Raw genomic sequence first — 23496 nt, 5'->3', positions numbered from 1 at the left:
TTGCTTGGGCGTTTGCTGAGCGATTGTGTTTCGCGGCAAGCGCGGCCACCAATTTGGAACGCTGCCAGTCGAATCTGTTTCGCTGTTTGGAGTCCCAGTGCGCACCGTGCTCTGCGAGAGATACCAGTGTGCAGCGGCTCAGTTCATTAAATATTCATGACGCTTTGACAAGACGTTTGCCTGCGCCTTGATATCTGCGACAGTGACAAAATCCCCAAGACTAAAGCGGGCCCTTGTGTCTTGATGGGTCCCACCACTTTGGCAACTTTACTGCCTGCTGCCGGGAAGTACGGTGCATCACTTCGCTGTTTGACCCAAAGATTTATAGAGGTATTGTCAGCAGGGGCGGTGTGTGTGTGTTTGTGTGGGTGCGGAAGGAAGCGGCCCGGGCTCGACATTGTTACGCGAATGTCACGCCAGTGCTAATGACTGTCAAAAATCAATTTGAAATTAATTAACAAACATTTTCGCCGGAACCGATGCCTGATGCGAGGAAGCGAGAGATGGTGGTTCGAAGTTCGAAGCGCCAACTTTAAACAAGGTTGCGAAAAAGTTAAACAATGTTTCATACTGAAGAGCTTCTTGTGAGCTTGTAAGAAAGTACCAGGCCGAGTCGATATGCAAACTGACATTTACTTGTCAGTGCGCTGGCACACAGTACTTAGTCTCCGTATTGGAGAGTGGTTGTTGGTGTTTTGTCTCCTCCCCCCTTAAATTCACACTGTCTGGCATGGCCATCGAACGGTGCGGACCGTTTCACGGGTACATGGGTTTTTGCTCGAAAAAGGTTGCAGCACGCTGTGAAGTACGTCCAAGCGAGATAAAATTAGAAATCATCTCATTACGTAACAACTAATTGGACTCGAACCGCTCGCTCGGGACAGCTTTGGGACGCGAACCCTCTATTTATAGTGGAAGCAGAATAAAATGTCACCGAGCAGAAGTTGGAGAGAGGAGTTCGACGCAATGAGCACTGTTATGGGGATGCAATTATTTAAAGTTAATCGAAGGACCTTTCAGTATTTCACCACTGGAAGTTATTGCCAGGTCCTCAGCAACCGGAGATGTTTTTGTTTGCCAGTGAAAGCGAAGATGTACATTTGCTACACATTAAAGGCTAGCTGTTAATTGAAGTAGGAACCAAAGGATTGCCACAGAGCTTGATATTTGAAATGGAAAGACGAGTCAATCAGAATTTGTTATTCTAACCATTTTTTTGTATTTTGTTTTGACTTTTGGTGGCCTATTGGTGCAGAGGTGAAGTTGTCACCATTGTGCTTTAAATAATATTTTATATTAAACGTACAATTCTTTAACTTGTGTCTATGTTTCTCTTCACTATTTACAAACCGTGTTAAGATAATGTTATGAGTCAATTATAAATATTGGAATTTTGAGGCTTTACTGCTAGAAGCAGGTACAAAAATAGTTTAACTAGAGGCATTCAGTATTAAACAAGATATAAAATCAGTTAAAGCTAGTGTAAAAAAGTATTCTGGTTAATTTGAAAAGTATTTACAAAACAAATGAAAATGTTTTAAAGGGTTTATACCAAAAATGATTCTTTATATGATCACAAAACTACCAGCCACCAGGCGTCTCCATATTTTTTAAATATTTTCTCTTAACCAGGACTTATACAACATATTACGCAGACAGCACAACGTCAGTAAAACAACATGCACTACTATATATAAAATAACTCTTGATTTTCATATTCAACGAAGCAAACATCGAACAGTAAGCTCGCCGTGTTCTGCTCGGTCATCTGCTTTTGAAAACAACTTAATTACGTGTCGCTCAGCGCTCCGTTCGATCAGTGTCCAAAAGCTGGACACGGTCGCATACATGGATTGGCCACCGTTTCGCTTAATTATCCCCGGGTAGCATGTGGTGACGCAAACAGTTTAGTAATCGTACCGGACCGTCCGGAAACGGACGTCCTCGTGAACGTGGACCGTGTCAGTAAGCTCGTTGGTAGATTTTTTCACTTTCCTCCACGAAAATGCCATGGTCATAATCCATAAACACCAACAAAACATAAGGAAGAAGGGCTACTCCCCCCCCCCCAGTAAAGGTAATATGATGGTATTAATTTCAAAATGATGTGACAAAAATTATTATCACACACAAACATTTGCACAGGAGCTCACGCGAGTTCATGGCAGCTCTCTCTCTCCGCCCTTTAGCCGTATTGGCCAGCCATCGTCGCTGATAGGTTTGGGCGATCGTGTCTGCTGGGGGGAAAAAAATTCCTGGACATCGAAGTCTACCCGCAGCTCGCTTGGCCATCGCTTGGCCGACGCGCATAACTACGCATAAAGCATAGTCTCGTCAGGGATTGATGTCAAAAACGGGCGCGGTCGCTGTCCATCAACAGCGTGGATTGGATGGTCGCGAACCGTGATCCTATTTTCACGGGCCCCCATCGCAGCCGGTTCCTACCCTTCCTGTCCTACCATCACCGAGCCGATTCGCTCCGCGCTCCGTGTTGCCAGCCAAATGACACTAGCCTTCCCATGCGTTCGGTTCGCTGGCAGTCTGCTATCGTTTTCCTGCTTCTGTCGCTAGATTTGTTTGCCCACTCGCACATGCACATGCTCACACACACATAGCCGTCTCAGAGCGGAGCATGGGTGCGACACTCGTCCCTGACGACGTGCAGTAGGGGGACAAATGTACATACACAATAATAAAAAAAAGAAAGAAAAAGTTATACCGACGCCCTGGAGACGGCATAGCTTTTTCCTTGCTATTTTTGCCTTCTTCATCTTATTCTCCATTCCTCCATTCCCGAAGGCAAATCCAAACGTACGAGACGGGAGCTTCTTGTGCGTACGGTATCGGTACGTCTTTTTACGTCTTTCGCTCCAGCCGGCTGCAAACGTGCAATCGATTTGGCGGGGAAAATTTGTCGGAACCTAGCATCGAATGAATTGGCGACAAAATGTGATGCGTTGACAGCCACGCTGGAAGGATCTCGTATCGAGGAAAGGGGAAGTGTGCTGGTAGCAGAACGGAGCTGGCACAGCTTCCGCATCGAACAGTATTACGGGGCAACAACACAAAAAAAAGAAAGAACAACCGGAACGATGATATCTTCCGAGTCGTAGGAAGAAGATATAAACTTGCCACCCGCCCGCAAGCAGAGGACAGCTTTGCTATGCTCAGCCTCCTTTTTTCTGTGGCTATTTTCTTTGCGATTTTCACTCAACCGAGTGGAATATTTTGCTAGCATTTTTATGTTGCCGCTTGCGTGCTGTACGTTGCTGGCTCCATCCGAAGCGCTTAACGCTTTCGCGTGAAATCGCGCACCGATGGATGGTGGGCTTGTCTTTGAAGTAGCAGCGGTGTAAAATTAGATATCAATATAATGATATTTTTTAGCGAAGCTAATGAAACGAGCAGCGGTAGGAGACGAATCGATATGATCGGCAGAGCGCAACGAGCACGAACGCAACTTTATGATGTGTTTTGCTTCTCCTTTTTTTTGTCTGCAATAATCATTTCGGTCGAAAGCAAATTGTATGTTTGTAAGCCGAAATGTAAAATATTTATCATTTCTTCGCATGAGCGTTTCAACACAAAGGTATCCTAGCAAATATGTGATAGCGTCTTGTTCATTCAATCGTATCTTTTTGCTGTTTTTCGAACATGGAAAGTTGAGAAAAGTTGCAAGTGTCATAAATATCCAAATATAAATGTATAAAATTGTCAAAAAAGCTATATATAAATAATTGAGAATATAAAAAAAGCTTTAATAATCCCGTTTGCGTTGTTTGTTGCTAAGGAGCTGTTTTTTCATATAATGTACTATAATGCAACTTTCTTTATATTTAATTAAAATGTAGAACCTTTCTTTATCTATGATTTTAATACGAGTTTTTCTAGGATTAAGTAAACATTAGCACAATGAACATTTATATCCAAGATCTATGTATTGGATAAGTAAGGTATAATTAAAAATTCTTACTAAGGTAAGATGCCAGCACGTACTAAAGAGTTTAATTTTTCAATTTTTTATCATTTATACAGTAGTAATGTAACAATTCCCAATGTAACATTAGGCTCGTTAGCCATCGTTACTGTGAAAAATTATTTTTAACGTTTCGTGAACGTCGTGTACCATGCGCCTCCATCATGCCGGGCTGTAATTAAAGTTTAAATTGATTGGAAATTAATATGTTGTTTCCTACACGGTGTGATTGAGCTTCACTAAGACCATTTAATACAAAAAGTTTAGCTCTTTTACATTGTATTTAGAATAATAACAAGATACTAGCTACAGTACATAGATGATCGCCTTTTTTCTGTGAAATGTGGAAAACAATTTAGAAAAAACTTTTCACTATAATAGAGTTATTCAACTTCATAACAACTCCATCCGCATACCTTGCAGAATTGTTTTGGAGCTGTGCAAATTGCACTACATGCAACATCTACAATACTTCAACCACAATGATTGCAAACGCGACAATCACGTCCCAATCGCGCACTGAGCTTGACAGTTTCGAAATGACAGATACTTTTAATTATCCGCTCTCTCTAGTTTAAGCAAAACATCGCTCAACGTCGTCAGCTGTCGGAAGTGACATAATCGAACAATGGCATAAATAAACCACGTCCTCCCGAAGCGCCATCCGAGTCCGATCCGAGTCGCGAGCCCTTTTCCCACCGGCCGACCGGTCTCTGAGGAGTCAATTTGAGCACTTCAAGCGCACGGGCCGGCCGGAAGGACGCTCTCCCGGGAGGACATCGTCATCTCCGGCCAGCGGGTTCACCTTTTGATGGGTCAGCGCGACATCACGGTCTTATCCGATGGCCATAAATTATGGCGGCTAATTACCGTTTTAAATCATGTTCAATGCACTCCCTGCTCCCGGGAGGAGGCAACCCAGCGACGCACAAGAATGTTGATGATCTTTCTGATGTAATTCGTCTGGCTGTGCTGGTGAACTTGTGCGTCTGTATGTGTGTGTCTGTGGATATAATTTACGGCAGAGTACACACAGCACAACAAGCGCCAATCCTCTATTTTCCAGACAGAGTACCTCCTTTCTATCCTTCTCCTTTCCGCTCTCTGTCCGTTATTGTGCCGTTTGCCGCTTCGCATTGAGCATAACGCAGACGCATTCAACACTAATTTACCATTTACCGTCGCCACTGTCCTGTCCGTTTGTGGGAGCGTGTTTTTACGGCCCTCTAGATTGGCTCCAATTTGTGAACAATTGCTACCTACCGCCGTGGAGCGCGAAACAGCGTTCAATTACACTCGCGACACGCACCATATAATGAAGCGGTTAACACACCTTGTTCTGTTGAAAGTTGGCTACTGTCGTGCAGCTTCGGGCCGCACGCTTGCCGAAAGCATGTTCATCGTGGAACACATGCTGCCTGCGAAGCGACCCGGGAAAGGTGGGTATTTCTACAACAAAGCCACCCGCCGCTCACACACGCGTAGCTCACAAAATGATACAAGTTGGCAATGTTTCATGACAGCTGAAAAGTCGAAAGTTTGCTACTTTCGAGAGAAACATACAACAAATGCTCGAACATAGTAAACTCGGTGAAGCGAAGCTGGCTTACATTCTTTGAAAAGTTTAATTAACTAATGAGCAACTACGAACGAAATACTACCGTTTTTGGTAGGGAAGGGCGGGGGGGTTGTAGGGTGCAACAGGTTTTGCCTTCTAGTGCTACAACAAAAACGGAAATGCTATACGGAAGCTAAAAGTTTTCTAGCCTCCTCTATAATTAGGTCACGTCGTGCACGAACGAAAAAAGGCTACGACACTGGCATAATCGAACAGGATGTACATTGTGGAAGCATTAACAAGTCAAGCATTAATTAGAGAAGGGTTATTTAATTTTGCATTCGGCAGGAGCTGGAATGAACGATGAAGGCGTTTGTTACAATACATCTTTTGATAAAAAAGGAAGTATTTCAGCATGCAGATATAGGAGAGGCGCAGTACGCTTCAGGAAAATGCTGTAATTTTTAACAAGTTTTTAACGTAAACCCTCCAGTTGTTGTCCAGTTCTATGGAACATACTGTGTCAAATTGTCTTTGTCTGTACCCTATATTGACGACTTTTTAATAGCTACTTATCACTAGTAGCTCAGAACAAGCTGCTTTCGGATATTGGGCCCCGGTCTCATTTCAGTTCATAGGGTGAAATTTCAGCCTGTCAGCTGTTTGCATTGTACAGCAGCTTTCGAGCAGCTATCAAAGTAGGTATAATATATAGGTGGGCTCATCCCAAGATGTATGTATTTAGAAGCTTGATTTTTATCGTACAAAACGCTCTTAAAATATGTATTCTATTCACTAAAAGTTCTACACATATGTGAAATACTGCTAATTGTAAGCTAAATCTAATCAGAATGACTTTACAACCATTTTTGTTTCGATGCAACATTGTCCTCCTGATCTGTTTAATGCACCTTAGAAAGAGTGCAAAACACGGCATGTTGTTCAGGCATTTTTTTTCGAACAGGTACTCAAATCTAATTCTTGCTTTGAGGCTGGAATAATCGAGACTGAAATCCACAGGCTAGTTTTGTGTGTGATTTTGTATGGAGTGTTGACATGATTTCAGACTCCAACTGTCAAACTCCATATAAAAAATCTGACTAGAATTGTGAAGAGCTCCATTACTGACAATCAGCGAAATCGCTCTAAGATGTAGTCTCTTCAAGATGAATTGTTACTTCAAGATGAACATTTTGACAGTCCCGCCATATTCCATACAATGTATGTCTCTTCAAAATGAATGTCTCCCAAGGAAGAATATCCTTCAAGCTGCATATGCGATTTCGCAGCCGAAATTCTCTAAAATAAATTTTCGGGTGAACGATCACAAAAATATAGGTTTTATACCAGTTTTTCTAATGGTTTCTTGGATACTGCATAACAATAAATGTGTTAGGTCTCCTCAACATGAATTTATTCCTAAGCTGACGAGCCCTGCAAGTTTCACCTTATAAAGATTTCCCTGTAGAATAAATTTCGTTGGCCTGTGTCGTAGGACGGTCGTCAACTCATACGACTTAACAACATGCCCGTCGTGATTTCAATCCCCAAATAGATTATCCTGCTATGCGTAAGCAATAAGCCACTGAAAGCCAAGCCACTAGAGGCACAGGCTGGCCTTAACCGACAATGCTTGTTGTTCCAGAAGATTAAGAATATATGTTCGTGTTCTATATTCTACAGTTAAACAAAATGATATGTTAATAGTAAGAATTAAGTTTAAAAAATCATTTGCTTCCATATCAGACACATTTAGCATTTAGGATATAGTGATTGGCATGGGATTCAAAAACTTCATCTTTCTTTGCTGCCAGGTAAACCATCAAAGCCTAGGAAAAAGAGAGTGTTGATTTCCATGTAGGTTTTCACCCAAATTGACGCATTAAAAGGCCGTTTTACTTCGAATTCGAAATCGTTCACATCACTGACTTTGCATCCCTCATCCAACCGGTTTAAGCCATTGAGTCGGAAATTAACCATTTTATCTTTGATCAAAAATCTATTTTACCTTTTAGTCTAAAGACCAAGCACACCAAGCACATCACAATCTACCCGTGGCAGAAACATGCTTCGCGTCGATTACCTTTATCGTGCCAGAATGAAACCATGCAGGCAGCATCAAATAGCGTTCAGATACAGGTTTCTGCACCCACCGCCATAAAGGAGTCTGGAGAAAATGTTCCAGCGGAGTTACGGTATTTAAATTTCGATCTCCAAAACGCAAAAAGCACCGAAGGGCACCCGACAGCAGAAAGGGCCCACCAGCCCGGGTACGCCCGAACGATGGCCCTTCCCATCCGCGGGCTCTGCCCAGACAGGGGCGCGCAGACGAGAGAAGTTTTATTTATCGATAAACTTTCCTAATCTTTGCACCGGGATGGCATCGTCTCCTTGGGGCTTTTGTTTTTTTTTATTCATTCGTTGTTTTGTTTTCAACAAAGGTGAAGGAACACACTTCGATGTGACACAGTGGCGACGGATATCAGCGGCGCGACAGAACACGGGTAGCATAGACCAGGGAGTCGCGTAAAATCGTGCAAAGACGCAGAGGGCCCCAAGGCACTGCTGGTGCCGCCGCCATCGATCCGCCACTGGGACTGGGGCGAAATTCCATCCAAGAAAACATCCGGATTATCATGCCTCATGCAAATCGGTGCCGGCGCCCGGCGGTCCCCTTTTGCGAGGACGGTTCTGCCATGGCGGCGCGTAAGACGAAGGGGATTAAATGAATTACGTTTCGGCGTAAAGGCATGGAGAAAAACGATTAACGGTGTTTATGTTGCTGGGAGGTGCGATGAACCGCCCCCACCGGTTTGGCGCCTGCTGGAACGGTTCGATCGATGGGTGTGCTTCGCTTCCGGTGAAGAGAAACATATCATGAAAACATTAACTCACACGTGGTGTGCCGACTTCACACACAGATTTGTGGTTTGCTTCCAACGAAAAATCATTACGTTTCTTTACTACGAACGTTGATATGATTGAGTTTCATGCAGTAAATGGTATTAGATCCATCTTTGATATTTTCTGCAAGTTAGTATTTCTGTAAATACATTTTCGGTCAAATTGAGATTAGGATTATGAGATGTTCTATATGCAAACTGTCGTTATTTTTTGCGTACTTGAACCTATCTTTGGAACCAACTAAATTATGAACTCAATGATAAAGATCGTGAATAATGTAAAAAAGATTGTAGAAATGAGTTGGCAGTCTTGGGATAAGGTAATAAAAAATAAAACATAAACACAAGGCAGAAGATGTAAATGTACACTACAATACTTTATATGAATTAACCATCATCAGTCGATAAGTCGATGTGAGTTTCCTATTATAGGGACTTATCAAAGTATTAAATTATTCGATTAATTTAGATACATTTTATCTCGGTTACTTCGGACAACGACATCAGCAACGAAATCCGGAGTCGCATTATGCAGGGGAATCGTGCATACTATGGGCTTCACCGACTGCTGAGATCCAGAAGACTTCGATCCCGCACGAATAGTGAGATATATCGCACATTTATTCGCCCGGTGGTCCTCTACGGACACGAGTCCTGAACCATCCGAGCTGAGGATGCAAACGCTCTGGGCGTGTTTGAGTGACGCATACTCCGGACCATCTTTGGCGGTGTGTTAGAGCAGGGGCCTCCAAACTTTTCAGCTCGCGGGCCGCATTGCTTCAAAAATAACTATGTTGAGGGCCATTTGACGCTACCTTTAACTGATGAGTGCACGTTTAAATCTCGTTTTTATAAATACCAACGATACTTGTACAGTTTCGTGTTACTAAAGCTCGATTTTTGTCTAAGAAAAGTAAAAAATACATTTTAATTTAAAAAAATCATAATAACGTAATATTTATATTAACACTGGCAAAGTCATCGTGGGCCGCATTATAAGCTCTTGAGGGCCGCATGCGGCCCGCGGGCCTTAGTTTGGAGACCCCTGTGTTAGAGCATGGAGCGTGGAGGAGAAGGATGAACCACGAGCTTGCTGAGCTGTACGGCGAATATAGCATCCTGACGGTGGCGAAGGCTGGCAGGATACGATGGCTGGGGTATGTCATGATTATGCCGGACTCATGCCCCACCAAGAAGGTGTTCGACAGCGATCCCCAGTTCGGTATAAGGCGCAGGGGAATACATCGAACTCCATGACTGGACCAGGTGAAGCGAGACCTGTCGGAGATCGGATGTCTACATGGATGGAAGGCTGCAGCGAGGGACAGAGCATAATAATAACCATCAGTGGGGCCCTTCACGATTCTAGTCAGTTTTTTGTATGGAGTTTGACAGTTGGAGGCTGAAATCATGTAAACATTCCATACAAAACCTCGCACAAAACTAACCTGCAATTTTCACTCTAGATTGTTCTAGCCTCAAAGCTAGAATTAGATTCGAGTACCTGCTCGAAAACACGGTGTTGTTTACATTTACCCCAAGGTGCATTAAAGAGATCACATGGTGGAATCTAGAATCAAAGTGTATGTAGTCCAAATGGTCTCATAGCATGTTTTTTAAAACCAAATTTGAATATCACTTTTTAAAAGAATGGATGAAAGCTTTTGTTGAAACAATCTTTCTTGGGGCTTCACGAATACTCAAAACACTCTTATAATCTTCATTCAGAAGCAGAAGCGATAAAAATAAGCCTTCTAAATTCATATACCTTGGGATAAGCCCAACTGTATGTTTTGCCCACTTAGATAGCTGCTCGAAAACTGCTATACAATACAAACAGCTGACAGGCTGAAATTTCAGCCTATGAACTTAAAACGGAAAGTGCCCCAGTAATGGTACTTTTAAGTGTATAAATAAGCAAATGTTACTTTTTAGATACAGTTTAAAAAGATTCCTGCACTTAAATTGCTTTCAATTGTATTGTTCTGCATTTAACTTTCCTTAATTATGAAACCAACCCATCTGGACAAATAATGTAATCAATCAATCAAACAGTAGCAATAATGATTTTCTATTAGAAATATTTGCCATTTTTCCACTTAGCTTTCAAATCACTCCTTTTGGAACGATTTTCAAATTGTTTGCCTTTAGTGCGAGTTTGTATATTCGTTTTTTTATCGTATTGCAACTCGTTTCTGAAGGTTTCATCGTAAATTCAATCACACATCAGTTTAGCCTCACACAGCTTACTGGAAGAAAGCATTGAATGACTCATCCCGGATGAATAGCACAAAGAGCGGGAGACAGTATATTGATAAAGTTCTGAGGGAGATCGGTAAAACAAACTTCTTTCCACAAAAAGCAATAGCTACTAGCTACTAGCAATACTAGCAATAGTACCAACCCGAGCCAAAAGCAGAAAACTAATTAATCAATTTTGTCAAAACAACACTATTCTACCGGCGGCAGACAAAACTTTGCCAGCGCAACATGAAACCCGGGGTTTCCCTATTTCATCCCTGTCAGAGTTTTATTTTTCAATTTTCGTTACGATCCTATTCACATAGATTTCAAAGTGTTTCGTTTACATACGTCACCAACCATTGCCACGCACACCGACACCGCCACCGCATGTAGCAAGTATTATGGTTGGATCAAACGAGTTTCTGATACTGCTAACCCCTACACACACACACACACACACACACAATGAACGGAAGCAAAACAAAAAAGGCCCATCCTTAACCCAACATTACGAACCCTTGCCATGCGCCAGCACAAACATCCAGCTGTGACGCACCGAAAAACCACCGAAACCAAACACGTGGTAACCTCTGCTTCACCCGTGTGAGAGGGGGGTGGGGGAGAAAGAACATTCTCCTACCGCCACCCCTTCCGTGCACAAACACACACACACACCCACACCCAGTGAAAGTGTCCGATCAATTAACCGCACCGGGCACTGTGTGGTTGAACCGCATCGGGGGAAAAGGAAAACCACATGTGCCCACGCACAGCAAGATGTCCCGTCTGGGTTATCGAATTGCCGGAAGCCCGCGCAGTTTTACGGAGAAAGTAAACCCAACGGTAGAAAGAGTAGCACCGTCTGCTTCTTTTTTTCCCCCCTGATGGAACTTAATTAATCCGTTCTAATCAGTCACCAAATCAATCAACGCCGTTGTCACGCAGGGAAGGAAATTAATTGAGTGTTTGAGCAGCCTGGGTAGTGGCCGACAACAACGACCGACAGACCGATCGAACCCGATGGCCCGGTGAGCTCGAACGGTCAGTTTTCAGTGGGTCACCAGCACCAGCGTGTGTTCTTCCTTCACCTTAAAAAGGTTCAAAGAGAAAGCCGCCAAGCATTTTTAGCAATTTAAGATAAAGAAAAGTTGGAAGCATACTAGGATCTTAAACATAACATACTCTCAGCTCAGGTCAACACATGCTAAACAACCCGAAAGCTACCCGGTATAGAGGGGGAAAGCATAAACCGAAACGAAACGAAGCCACCCAAAGGGTCAGTTAAAGTGTATTTGCGCTCGAAACAGAAGATCTTCAAAATATAAAAAGGGTACTGCTGGCGAAGAAGGTCAATCGTTTGGCACTTCTATTAAGCAATCAAAAGCTGTTCACCACACGCACTCGATATAGCAAAGCTTCACCAAAAGCTTCCGCAGACTAACCGATTGCGCAATCTACACTCGAAGCGTATGGCGGCGGCGCAGAAGAGAATGAGAGAAGAGAAAAGTCATAAAAAAGCAGGCAAAAGCTCGAATTGATCGAAGTGGAAAGGAAAGGATGAAAAAAAATGCAACAAACACATAAAACAAACAGCAGTAGCAGCTACTCAATCAACCGAGTCCATCCGCCCGATAGGACTGCTTCGGGCTGCCCAACGGTAGCTGGCAGTAGCAATCGTACTCGCAGCGGGACACAAACAAACACACAGGTGGTGTGGGTGTGGGCGAGAAGGCGAGATGAAATGGGTTCGGTCAACACATCCACAGTTCTAATTAAATCCGATTCCCTGCAAACTTTCCAGCATCCCGTCGAAACCCACCGGGGCGGAAGTGAGCGCGGTGATTAACGCTCTCATCGGCTGGCTCACTGGTTGGCTTAGATGATTTCGATTCGATTTTCCTTGAAATCCCTCGCCCTCCGGAGCTTCCTGTTCGATTACTCACGTCGCTACAACGCCAAGGGTTGTGTTGCTGTACACGACAAAACAGCAACACAACACCCTGGCAAAGTGATGGAGCGGAACGATTTATAATTACTGTATCTTAATTTTCATCCGAAAGCTCCGGCTCCGGACAGCGGCACAGTAGCGGAACGGATCAGCAGAGCGCCCCGCCTGTTCGATAAATTTTCCAGCGCCACCACCACCACCGTCACTGTTGCCTGCTACCAGATTCGCACCGAATTTATGGCACACGGGCACCATTTCCTATTAAGATGTCTGATTTGCGACTTTAAAATTTACGGCCACTTCAGCAAATGACTCCGTTGCGCTAATCGGGGCGAAAATTGTCATTTTATGGAGGTGGCCATTCTTTGTGTTTAATTATTTTTCACGAAAACGGAAAATGGTTGGGAGCTGGTGTGAGGGCGATCGGATTCGGTTGAAAATCCTTCCTTTAACTGTCCCAAACATACACAATTCCCCTTGCCGGGCGTTGCCCATTGTTGTAGTTGTTGATTATTTTTACAGTCCTCAGTCCGAAAAAATATCGAACCTTTTCGCTCTGTTTCGTGGAAAACTCATAATTAATTGACATTTTTAACTGCCCTTTTGAAAGCAAAAAAAAAGCGATGCAAAGCAGGCGGGCGATGTTGCGGTACATGCACGTGTTTTGCGTACGCAATGAGAACGCGCAATGCCACAAACGGCTCCGGTCGTAAAAATGGGTGTTCTTCGAACAAGATTCCTTTCTCCCTGTCACCCCCCCCCCCTCCATCGTTTCCCCAATTGCACAAAAGGTGCAGGGAACGAGGGTGAAATTTCCAGCTGTCCCCACCAGAGATGTGTAAATAATGTGTCACGTTGCGGAGTGTGGAATGTGTTTGCTGGGCGTGCAGGCTGCCGCCCCGGTGCAGTTTACAACGCGCTGCCTTTTGTTTAATATCATTATGCAAAAGCCAAACATTTGTACCTCCATTTCGGAATGTGCTAGCGGAGCTGCTTAATGGCACACGGGATATTTATGTAAGCGTCATAAACTCGCGCTCGTTATATGATGTCGCTTTGGTCTCAAATTGGCATTGAAAAATGGTACAATTTGAAAGATGTTTTGCACGAATTCAGAAATGTTTCAACTCTTTTATGGTAACTGGCGCAATGCTACAACGTTCTCAGTTAGTTGGTGATTCCTGAGATAGAAAAATGTTTTATACGAGAGTGATTCTCGGGCTAAAGGAGGTCTTTGAAATTTAAAATGCCAGTATTTTTTTCAATCGGACAAAATTTTTTGTTAAATATTTTAGCCTTAGATTTTACGGAAAAAAACAAGTAAATCTTGACTATTTTTTCGGAAATTGTCCATCTTTTTCATTTATTACGGGACTTTTTTCACTAATTCCATTGATTTATGATTATACCTCGACTAGCCATTTAAGATAAATGTTGAACTGGTAATAAGGATTTATTAAGGATTCTCTTAATCATCAATTTATTTTTGATTTTCACATTATATATTTGATTAGTATTCGTGTTTGTTAAGTCATCTGGCGACACTCGAGGATACATATCAATACTTGAGACTAAGGCCTAAGAAAAGGCTAATAAGACAGGATAAGTGTCCAAAATCTACGTAATGATAGTCAAGAGATGCTTCATAAATGAGTCTTTAAGTCTTGTTAAATTAACATCAATGCTATTCCTAAAGAATTATGCGGCCTAATTTAAACATTGTCCTGTCACCTAGAAACCAACATAGTGGAGGAGGAGCCAGTATCTGACTGAGAACACAAGTGGAGCTTCAATAGATATTACATAAACTGTACGTATATGTTTTGGGTCGGTCTCGTGGTACAGACGTCTACTGGTACAACTTAACAACATACCCGAACATGGGTTCAAAACCCGATTGGACCGGGCCCCCATACGTAGGACTGACTATCCTGCTATAGGTAAATCAATAAGTCACCGAAAGCCAAGCTCACTAGTGGTACCGACAGCGGTTGTGTTGTTGTGCCAAAAAGAAGAAGATATGTTCCAAAGATTCAGGACCAAAAACAGTAAGCAAGCTTTGTGATTTATTGTGAACAAGAAACATAACACAAGTACACCCATAAACCTTCATTGAACAACTTCTAATCTGTCAATATCCTACATTAGTGCTCAAAGGACAAAGCCTATGATAGAACGGACAATATCCCAGCACAACAATTTTGGGTTGAAAGGGTCTATGAGTTCCTTATTTATACAAATCACAAAACGTAACAAACGAAGAGCTTTAGATAACGTATTTTCCAAATGTGACGGAAATGTTAATTAAATTTCTGATTGTAAACCAAGGCCAAGCCAACCGAATCAAATCAAGGAACTAAACTGTCATTTATGCTGTACGCGTATACTGGACTGGTGATGATCTGCGAGAAAACGCCCATGCATTATGAAAGAAATTGATGGTGAATTCAATTTGGTTAACTTATAATCTACAATAATTGTTACTTAATTACAAGAAAAGAAACGGACTTAATGAACCTTTGACGAGCTACATTACAAGAGTAGTCAATACCAAAAGCATACCTTTTCACATAAATCCCACCTAATAGTAATACAGTAGGTGACCGCTAACTGAGAGGTAAACAAGCTCCAGTTAACGAACAATGTTCGCTAACTGGAGTGACGTTTCTATGGATTGATTGTTTTGATCGGTGTTGACTGGAATAAACATACCAAACTTTTTTTCATTTATTATTGATATAAAGTATAGTAAATCGTGTAATAACATAAACTAATAGCAAACGTAGGCAAGAGACCCTAAATTTGTTTGAAAAATGCACATTTGCGACAAATTTCTCTTCATGAGATTCCGGATGTTTCATGTTTTGACGTTTAAGTGTTCGTTAACTGAGAATTACTCCAGTTAGCGAACCTCCAGTTAAAAAGCACTCCAGTTAAAACACATCCAGTTAGCGCTCACTTACTGTATCTGGTGCAATAGTTCTGACTTATCTTAACTAGAACTTTTGTGTCCTTAAACTCTATAGGCAGAAATAAAATATTTTCAATCTAGTTTGAAAACACTTTTGAGAGCTGTACTCTACTTTCTAATCACTTGCTCTTTAATGGCTCTTAAAAATATATAAAACTTTTAAAAACTTTACCTCATATGCTCGAAAAATACTATTTCAATTCGAATCTTTTGGTCGTAGCTTTACAAAAGAAAACGTGCTTGATCAGGCTGACCAAAAGGCCTTTTCCATCCCGGATCAAGCGCCATAAAACGATCCCTCAAATCGCTTACATCCCATTGCTTTCAATGCATACGTTACATTTAATCATGTCGGTGATGGGTTAAACCCCCAGTAAGCACCATTTATCATCTGTCGACACAGGCTACAGGGCAGAGACTGTGTGCCATTTGTGTACCATTTCATCACGCAAACGAATGGCCAGTTGATTGATCTGACATTTACCCAGAACACTCGCCAACCAAACGGTGTGAATTACACTCCCGGGCTCAAGGTTACCCCGCCCGACCATTCTGGTCAGTTCCGGTAATTGTAGCGCAAACGTACAGGAGTCTGGTAGATAATTAAATCATCATTGCAATGGCGACGAAATGCCAGTAAATCAAAAAAAGAATAGGGAACATCATCTCACCTTTCCAGCGGTTTAACTGCAGTTTTAAAAACAACACGAACTAAATGATTGATGAATAGCCGTAGACGTGGTCTTATAGCTTTGAACGATTTACGTTAGAATGCATGTAGTTTACCTGCGTCTTGCAACTGCACTCCAGATCCAGGATGAAGGAACGATGTGTGTTAATCTGCTTCTACCGTGCATTCACTCTGTGGCTGCCACCGTTACGAAGTGTTACGAGTGTTATGAGCTTAGATCGCACCAGTTTGCTGCCCTACTGCTTGACTCGACTCACTCACCTAATCGCAGCATGCAATGAGCACAGATCAACACCAAACGAGAGTGTGCACCCGCCAGGCGAATGGCTGTAGATTCATTTCCTGTTTTAAAAGCGCCTAGCGCTTTGCGACCGGTGAAATTAATCAACAAGTTTCAAGCCTCGAATGGCGAACTTTGCTTTCTTCTGAGAATTTCACACTCACATACACACTGAAGCCCACACACACACACGCACGCACACACAAAGCACAAGTGGTGGGTGGAAATTCGTATGAAATGCACTCACCCTGCTCGCTTTTCGCTTCTGTAGTTGAAGGGTGCAACTTTCCACACGGAATTTGAAACAATTTCACTAACAAGATAGAGCAAACTCCTTCAGGATCCTTCACAAACTACACACACACACGCACTGACACGACACACTGACACCGCTGCTGTTGTTGTTGTTGATGCACTCTGGCTTTCAGAAGAGTGCTTTAACCGTGCCTAGGGATGGGATGGCCGGATGGTGTTTGTGGTACATAAATTTTCCCCAACTTTAGCACACACACACACACACTAACGGCCCACTCTTGGGCGCGAAACACAACACCGTACCCCGCCGACGGGATGCACAAAATAAAGGGAGGGGGGGGGGCAGGAGACTGCCAGGAAACACTCTCAACAAACAGACACACACACTTCGGATGTCTTTCGGGTTAGTGTGTTTGTGCAACGCAGGTTTAGGCCACGGTCCGTCCGGCACCAGGGACGGCACCAGGGAAACTTTAGCAGACGGAGTGCACCGCCGGCCAGCACGGATGGAACCGCTTCAAGAAGTTCATTATGTTGTATTTAATTATCCACTCTCTTTCTATTTTCCACTTTTCTTGGAAGATAAATTTGTTGCCACCACCGGGTTTCCTCCTCCTGCAGCGACACGACGCACACGCAAAGTGGTTCGCGGTTTGGCGCTTTTATCACCACTTTTACCTCGGGACCAACCGCCCCTCCCAACCACCCCGGGAGGTTGTTGGCCTTGAACCAGTACACTGCGATACAACACGCTTATTCACACACGCACAAACTCACACAGAAATGCACTTGTGGGGGAGCAGCTGGAACCCTGGAACCATTAGAAGCAGCACTTAAATTGGAAGTGCATTTTACCAACACAAATCACCGCGCGCAACTGCTTCATGGCTTACTGCTGCCCTTTACTTTCAGCCTGCCTGTGACACGGCCTTACCAACACACAAACTTTCAAATTCAAACCGCCTGCTACGACGAGCACGTTGTTGGCATCACCAAATCCAGCATCCGGGGCGGCTATCTCACACGCCTTTGGCACAAACCAACGGAGAGCCAATATATCTGTTTTAATATTAAAAACTTAAATTGTAAATCTTGTTAGTCAGTTGTCTTCCACTGACCGATTATCCCGTGACCACCACACCACACACACCAAACCGCCACTCACGCGGATACGGTTGACTGGCTGGCGGCTAGTATGCTGCTGCTGCTGCTGCTGCCGATGCTGCCGATGCTGCTGGCACTACTGCCGATGCGATTGTTTGTTTACCCGAGACTGGACGCGAGACTGGTCGGGCCCCGTTTCATTCAGGAACGTGCGAGGATCATCATTGTGCCGCGGGCGCCCGTCGGATGCTCGGCATCGGCAAGCCGAATATAACTCACACGCGTGTCCCATCCATCCATCGCACCGTACACCGTGCGGCTTCGGGAGGACGCTTCGGAGTCTCGGGAGAGCCACCACAGGATATACACGCTTACCGCGGAGAGCGCGCTCGGACGGAGAGCCGTAATGGACGAACCGTTTTTCTGAATGATATCGAGGATGCCAATGATGACGATGGTGGTGGTGATGATGATGATGATGGTGGAAGCACGAACTGATTCACGATTTTGATCTCAAGCTTGCGCGCAGCATCTCCCACGCTGTTAGGCACTCTCGCTCGCTCACTCACAAGCGCGAAAGTGTATGTGTGCTCTCACTCTTGCGCTCTCTCGCTCTCGTACGTCGTTTCCAGCTGCTGCTGGTGGCCCCCACCCGTGGAAAGCAGCCCTTCCTTAAGGGTACGCGGGCGCCACCGGGAGGCCCGCTCTCGGGCTCTCGGAGCCGCCGCTACTATCATTGGAGAGATACACGACCTGTGTTTCGTCGGATTCCGCCCCAAACAGTCACGCTTTTTACCATCCCTTCCCATTCGGGTGCATGTGATACGCGTGATGCGGAACTGTAAAGGGCCCGAATGATAACACACTCGTAAAGTGGTGAAATAGCACTGTTATCCATTATCAAGGCGGGATTGGTACGGTCATGGTATTGGCCTTGGAGTTGATGCCCGTACGTGCGCAGTGCTTTAAGCAGACAAGGTCCTTCCCGGGCTTCCCACACACACACACAAATCCCGACGCCCCTGCTGGAGTCATGTGTGTGGAAACGCTTCCGGTAGTCGTTAGTAGTAGTCGTTATCCTTATCGGCAAGGGATGTGAACAGATTCGAGCTTGTCCGGCGTGGATGAGCTGCCAAGTGGCATCTCACGGTGGTGGAGATTAAAGGTGTGAACATAAGGTGTCATTAGGAATGAGCGATCAAATCACATGACGAGGTCTGGGAAGTTTGGGAATAACTTTATGTATACGAAAATCAAAAACTAGGATTGTGCAACCGAGAATCGACCACGAAGCAGATGTTGGAGAGGAAGGCTAACTACAAATTTTGCTTCTTTAGTAGTATCGTTACACGAAGGTACAGACGTTCCAAGATAACAGAACTCCTCTAGTCATTCAGGGCTGTTGTCGTCTACTAATACGAAGCTACCGTGCCCATCTGATGACATCACCGTATCACTGGATAAGCCTGTGTCCCATTGATCATCAGTTTAATTCTTCCACAGATGTCCTTCCAAGGACGGCAATATCAGACGCTAATCCAAGAATTTGTTGGCGAAGGAATTAGCGGTCCAAATAATCGTTCCGGACGCCCGATTTCATTGCCCGAAACCATGCACTTTCCATGACATATTGCAGGGCAACACTGAAGAGCTAACAGTTCGTCAGCTTAACTCAGGCCTTGGTAAGACTCAACCGCTTTCCGACAGCATATTCTAGATCTGTGTTACCCTGTTTGTATATTGAGTAGTTCTTCTGGGCGGTAGATCTTCTCGATCAGAAGATGAACCTCGACAGTAATCCTGGTATGATCCCATCTTCACAAGTTCTAGAGTTTCATTGCTTTTATCTGCTACAGCTGTTGCCCTTCATCTGTTTGATGCCTCTGGCAAGCTCATTCACAGTGAGGTGTCCTTGCAAATAGCATTATCACATTTCGTTCACCTTCCGTGTCTCTTTCTGTTGTGGATGATAGGCGACCCCTGTTCACACCGCGACAGTCGTCCTGTCGATGATGGAGTCCCAGGGAGGATGCCAGTGTGCGCACGCACACTCCGGCGCATTCATAAGCACCGCACGATCAGAGTGTGTGGAACAGCCGATAGAGCAGGAGCTCTCGCCAGGGCACGCGGCCCGTTTTACTGTGATTGTATAATGTTTTATCTGTAAATATAAAACGTTCTGTTTGTGCCGTGTAATACTTCAATACTGTGTATTATTTCATTTGCTCGGATACAACACTTTCAATTTCCAGTGGGTAGGAATAGGTGTCTCTCTACTAAGAGAGTGGGCTGCTCCAGTAGCCTCTGTACTCCGCTTCAAAACGACGTTTGTTTGAGTCCGATGTCTTTTTCGATAGCTGCCAGAGCGCGGTCTAATTGAAGCGTAGTGCATGCTGGAAGAATATGCTCATGCGTTTAAGGGGGATGGCATTGTTTACGTCGTGTTGTGAGCAACGAGCGGCCTACCATTCCAGAAAACGTTTGAGCTGATGCACATAAATAACACATAAGGTTTAATAATCGGCCAAAAACCCTCAACCGGTTCGTTGACTGACTATCGTCCGATAACCCGCTAATACATTGCACCCAACACCATGGTCCCTTTAGATGGATGGGTTGCAAAGCTTCTCTGTCAACCTGTAGCGAATCAGCTTCGAAGAAGTAGCCAGTACAATTATCTATGGAAATGCGCTTGGCGAATGTCCGTTCGCCGTTCGCTTACCTCCCTTCTCCAGTTTGTCATGCAACCAATCCTCGAAAACGGGGTAGGTTTTCTAAGTAGAACCACTCTTGGATAATTTAAAGACATTAAGTTTAAAAGGACTTCGGTTTCACTTGTGTATCAACGAGGTATTGCTACAACTCCGCCATAGAGTCGTTGACCATAGGGAACTGGGCTTCCTTTCGATGCTTCGATTGTTGTCTAATAGAGCCAATATGTTGTAGATGCCGAAACAGGCTTATGAACCGAGCGGTGCAATTAACTTGCCGCACGGAGTCCGTTTTTGATCGCTGCTCGTCTCTTCGAATTCGAGTTCTTCATCAAGACAACTGGTTGCTCTTTGCACTACGTCTGAGCTGCACAGCGGTGTTAACCGGCCGTACGACATGTCCGGCATTGCCCGCCACGTTGACTACATTCTGCTGATGAGCTACGATTACAACGGCTCGTGGGACAGCTACACTGGCCACAATGCGCCGCTTTCCTGGGGTAGTGTAGAAACCGACTACCAGCGACGGCTGAACGTTGAGGCTAGCGTCAGCGATTGGATTGGACGTGGTAGTGTACCGAAGTCGAAGCTGATCGTCGGCTTAGCTGCGTTCGGACGTACGTTCACGCTGAGCTCCTCGGGCAACTATAAACCACGGGCGTCCGCCACGGGTGCTGGACGCCCTGGCCCTTACACACAGCAGCAGGGCACACTTGCCTACTACGAGGTGAAGGATGCGTTTGGTGAAGGACGCATTTGGGATGATCAGCAGCACGTGCCGTATGCGGTTAGCGGCGATCAGTGGGTTAGCTACGATGATCCGCAAAGTATTCGCATGAAATGTGAGTTCATTCGAAGGGAAGGCCTGGGTGGAGCAATGATCTGGTCGATCGACCAGGATGAGTTCCAGGGAGGAAGATTCACGCTGCTGCGTACGGTTGCTGAATGTTTGTAAACGTTTCTGGAATGGTGAAATGTTAAATAAACACCTTAGAAAATATAATTACTAAGTTTATGTTATGCTAAAGCACAGTTTAAGCTTTTTGCATCAATTCAAGATTATATTTTTACAACTGTTGCCAAGCACGTGTTTGTTTCGGGCACTTTCAATTCACAACTGTCTATTGTGTAGTGATGGGAAAAATGAAGATTTCGTCGGAATCGATTCCGGCTAGCTCCGAAGTTTTGTGGAACCGATTGTGGATATCAGATCCGGAATCATTCCGGATTCGACTGCGGAATTGGTTCCGGAATCGGCTTTGGTATCGGAATCGGATCTGTAATCGGAATCAGCTCGGGAATCGGAATCGGTTCCCGAATTGGCTCTGCAATCGAAATTGGCTCCGGCATTGGAATTGGCTCCAAAATCAAAATTGGCTTCGAAACGGAGTCGGTTTCGGCATCTTCATAGGAATAGACGTTTGGGTCCAATGATGCGAAGTATTGATAGCCGCAAAAGATTAAAATTTACTATCGACTGATTTCGCTAATTAAACTGGTTATTTCTATTCAAGAACCAATTCTGATTCCGGAACTAATTCCATTTCTGGAGTAAATCCTGATTCCGTTACCGGATATCCTGGAGTAAACTGTGATTCCCACGACGAGTTCGATTCCGGAGCCGATTCTGATTCCGGAGCCGATTCTGTTTCCGTAGCCGACTTTGAAATCGGCTCGGGAGTCAACTCCGGAATCGGAATCGGTTCCATCATTGGAATCGACTCCGGAACTGATTATAAACACGGAATCGAAATCGGGTAGGTCCGATGTCGAGCTCCCACCACTAATACTATTTTAATATATTTGTAAAAATATTTTGTTATAGAAATGTATTTAAAAGTACTCAACCAATTGTTTTTGTTAGATTTTAAAAGAAGTGTCTGCTGTAGTGATGTGCTCTCTGAAGCACACACACGACTCCGATTCGACTCTGACTATTGTTAGTACGATGACTCCGAAAAAATGGGAACCAGTAGTTTCATCTGGAGTAGTTCCAAGTCGCTCAGAATTGGCCGGTACACGCGATCCGACTCTGAACGACTACGGGCGACTCCGGACGATTCCGAACGAATCCGACTCTGAATGACTCTGGACGACTCCGGGTGATATCGGACAGTTCCAGACGATTCCGAACGACTCCGGACAATCCGGCTGGGCGGACCTACCTTCCGGAGTCTTACTAACTTACTTATCCAGCGGTAGCTAGTCGTTATAACGGCTCCTCCTTTGTCCATTCAAACATTTGGGGCCAAGGATTCTTCAGAGCATCTTCCTCTCGAACGCGGCTAAGAGGGTTTCATCAGATTTGGACAGTGTCCATGTCTCAGAGGCGTATGTGAGTAACGGTACTATATAGGTGCTATATAGCCCCAGCTTCGGCAGTCGCGGCAGATTCTTTGAGGTGAACTGATTTCTGAAACTTCTAAGTCGGATCGGAGTCGATTCTGGATTTAAGTCAATTTTACCCATCACTAGATTGCTGTAATCTTGCACATGGTCTGAAGTTTAAATGCTTCATTATCGTTATCAAATCGCTTGCTTAAAATTAAAACAATTATTTTACTAGAAACGATAGTTTATCATTTCATGATAACGCTATCAGATTTTCTTTCACAAGAAATGTATCGTTGGGTCATTCATTTCGGGCTAATTTCATCTAATCGCAAAGAGTCATTATCGTAGCGTATCGTATTAACATTATCAGTTTCGATTTTTTAGCACTCTTTCCTCCGTTTCTGAAAATGATTTACTCTGAGGCATCGGTTGCACTTGTGTACGAGCGAGCTATTCTGTGGTTGGTTTTGAAAAGGGCTCTCCTGCAGCCCTTTTAAACCCTTTTTGCATCCCATACTTGT

At 44.2% G+C, this 23496-nt stretch overlaps 2 protein-coding genes across 4 annotated transcripts in view; one reads left to right on the top strand and one right to left on the bottom strand.

The window, feature by feature from the left end:
- The window catches only part of LOC120905102 (cyclic nucleotide-gated cation channel subunit A), a 106819-nt gene extending 88656 nt beyond the window's left edge, over positions 1–18163 (bottom strand). The window contains exons 1-2 of one of the 3 annotated variants that reach the window (XM_040315812.1): positions 17945–18163; positions 16387–17885 (exon numbers count right to left, since the gene is read on the bottom strand). The gene's annotated coding sequence lies outside the window, so the exon portion shown is untranslated. Of the gene's footprint in view, positions 1–16271; positions 16367–16386 lie in introns of those variants that run through there. The other 2 variants (XM_040315811.1, XM_040315813.1) reach the window with 2 other exon arrangements.
- A 2859-nt stretch (positions 18164–21022) lies between these two features.
- On the top strand, positions 21023–21642 carry LOC120902493 (chitotriosidase-1-like). Its single transcript, XM_040311281.1, has one exon. The coding sequence runs from the start codon at positions 21039–21041 to the stop codon at positions 21594–21596; it is 558 nt and encodes a 185-aa protein (XP_040167215.1). The 5' UTR covers positions 21023–21038; the 3' UTR covers positions 21597–21642.
- The last annotated feature ends 1854 nt before the right edge of the window (positions 21643–23496 follow it).

Source organism: Anopheles arabiensis, chromosome 3, assembly GCF_016920715.1.
Source record: "Anopheles arabiensis isolate DONGOLA chromosome 3, AaraD3, whole genome shotgun sequence".
Taxonomy (NCBI): domain Eukaryota; kingdom Metazoa; phylum Arthropoda; class Insecta; order Diptera; family Culicidae; genus Anopheles; species Anopheles arabiensis.
Note: the sequence above shows the minus strand (reverse complement) of the source record. Positions and strands in the feature narration are given on the sequence as shown.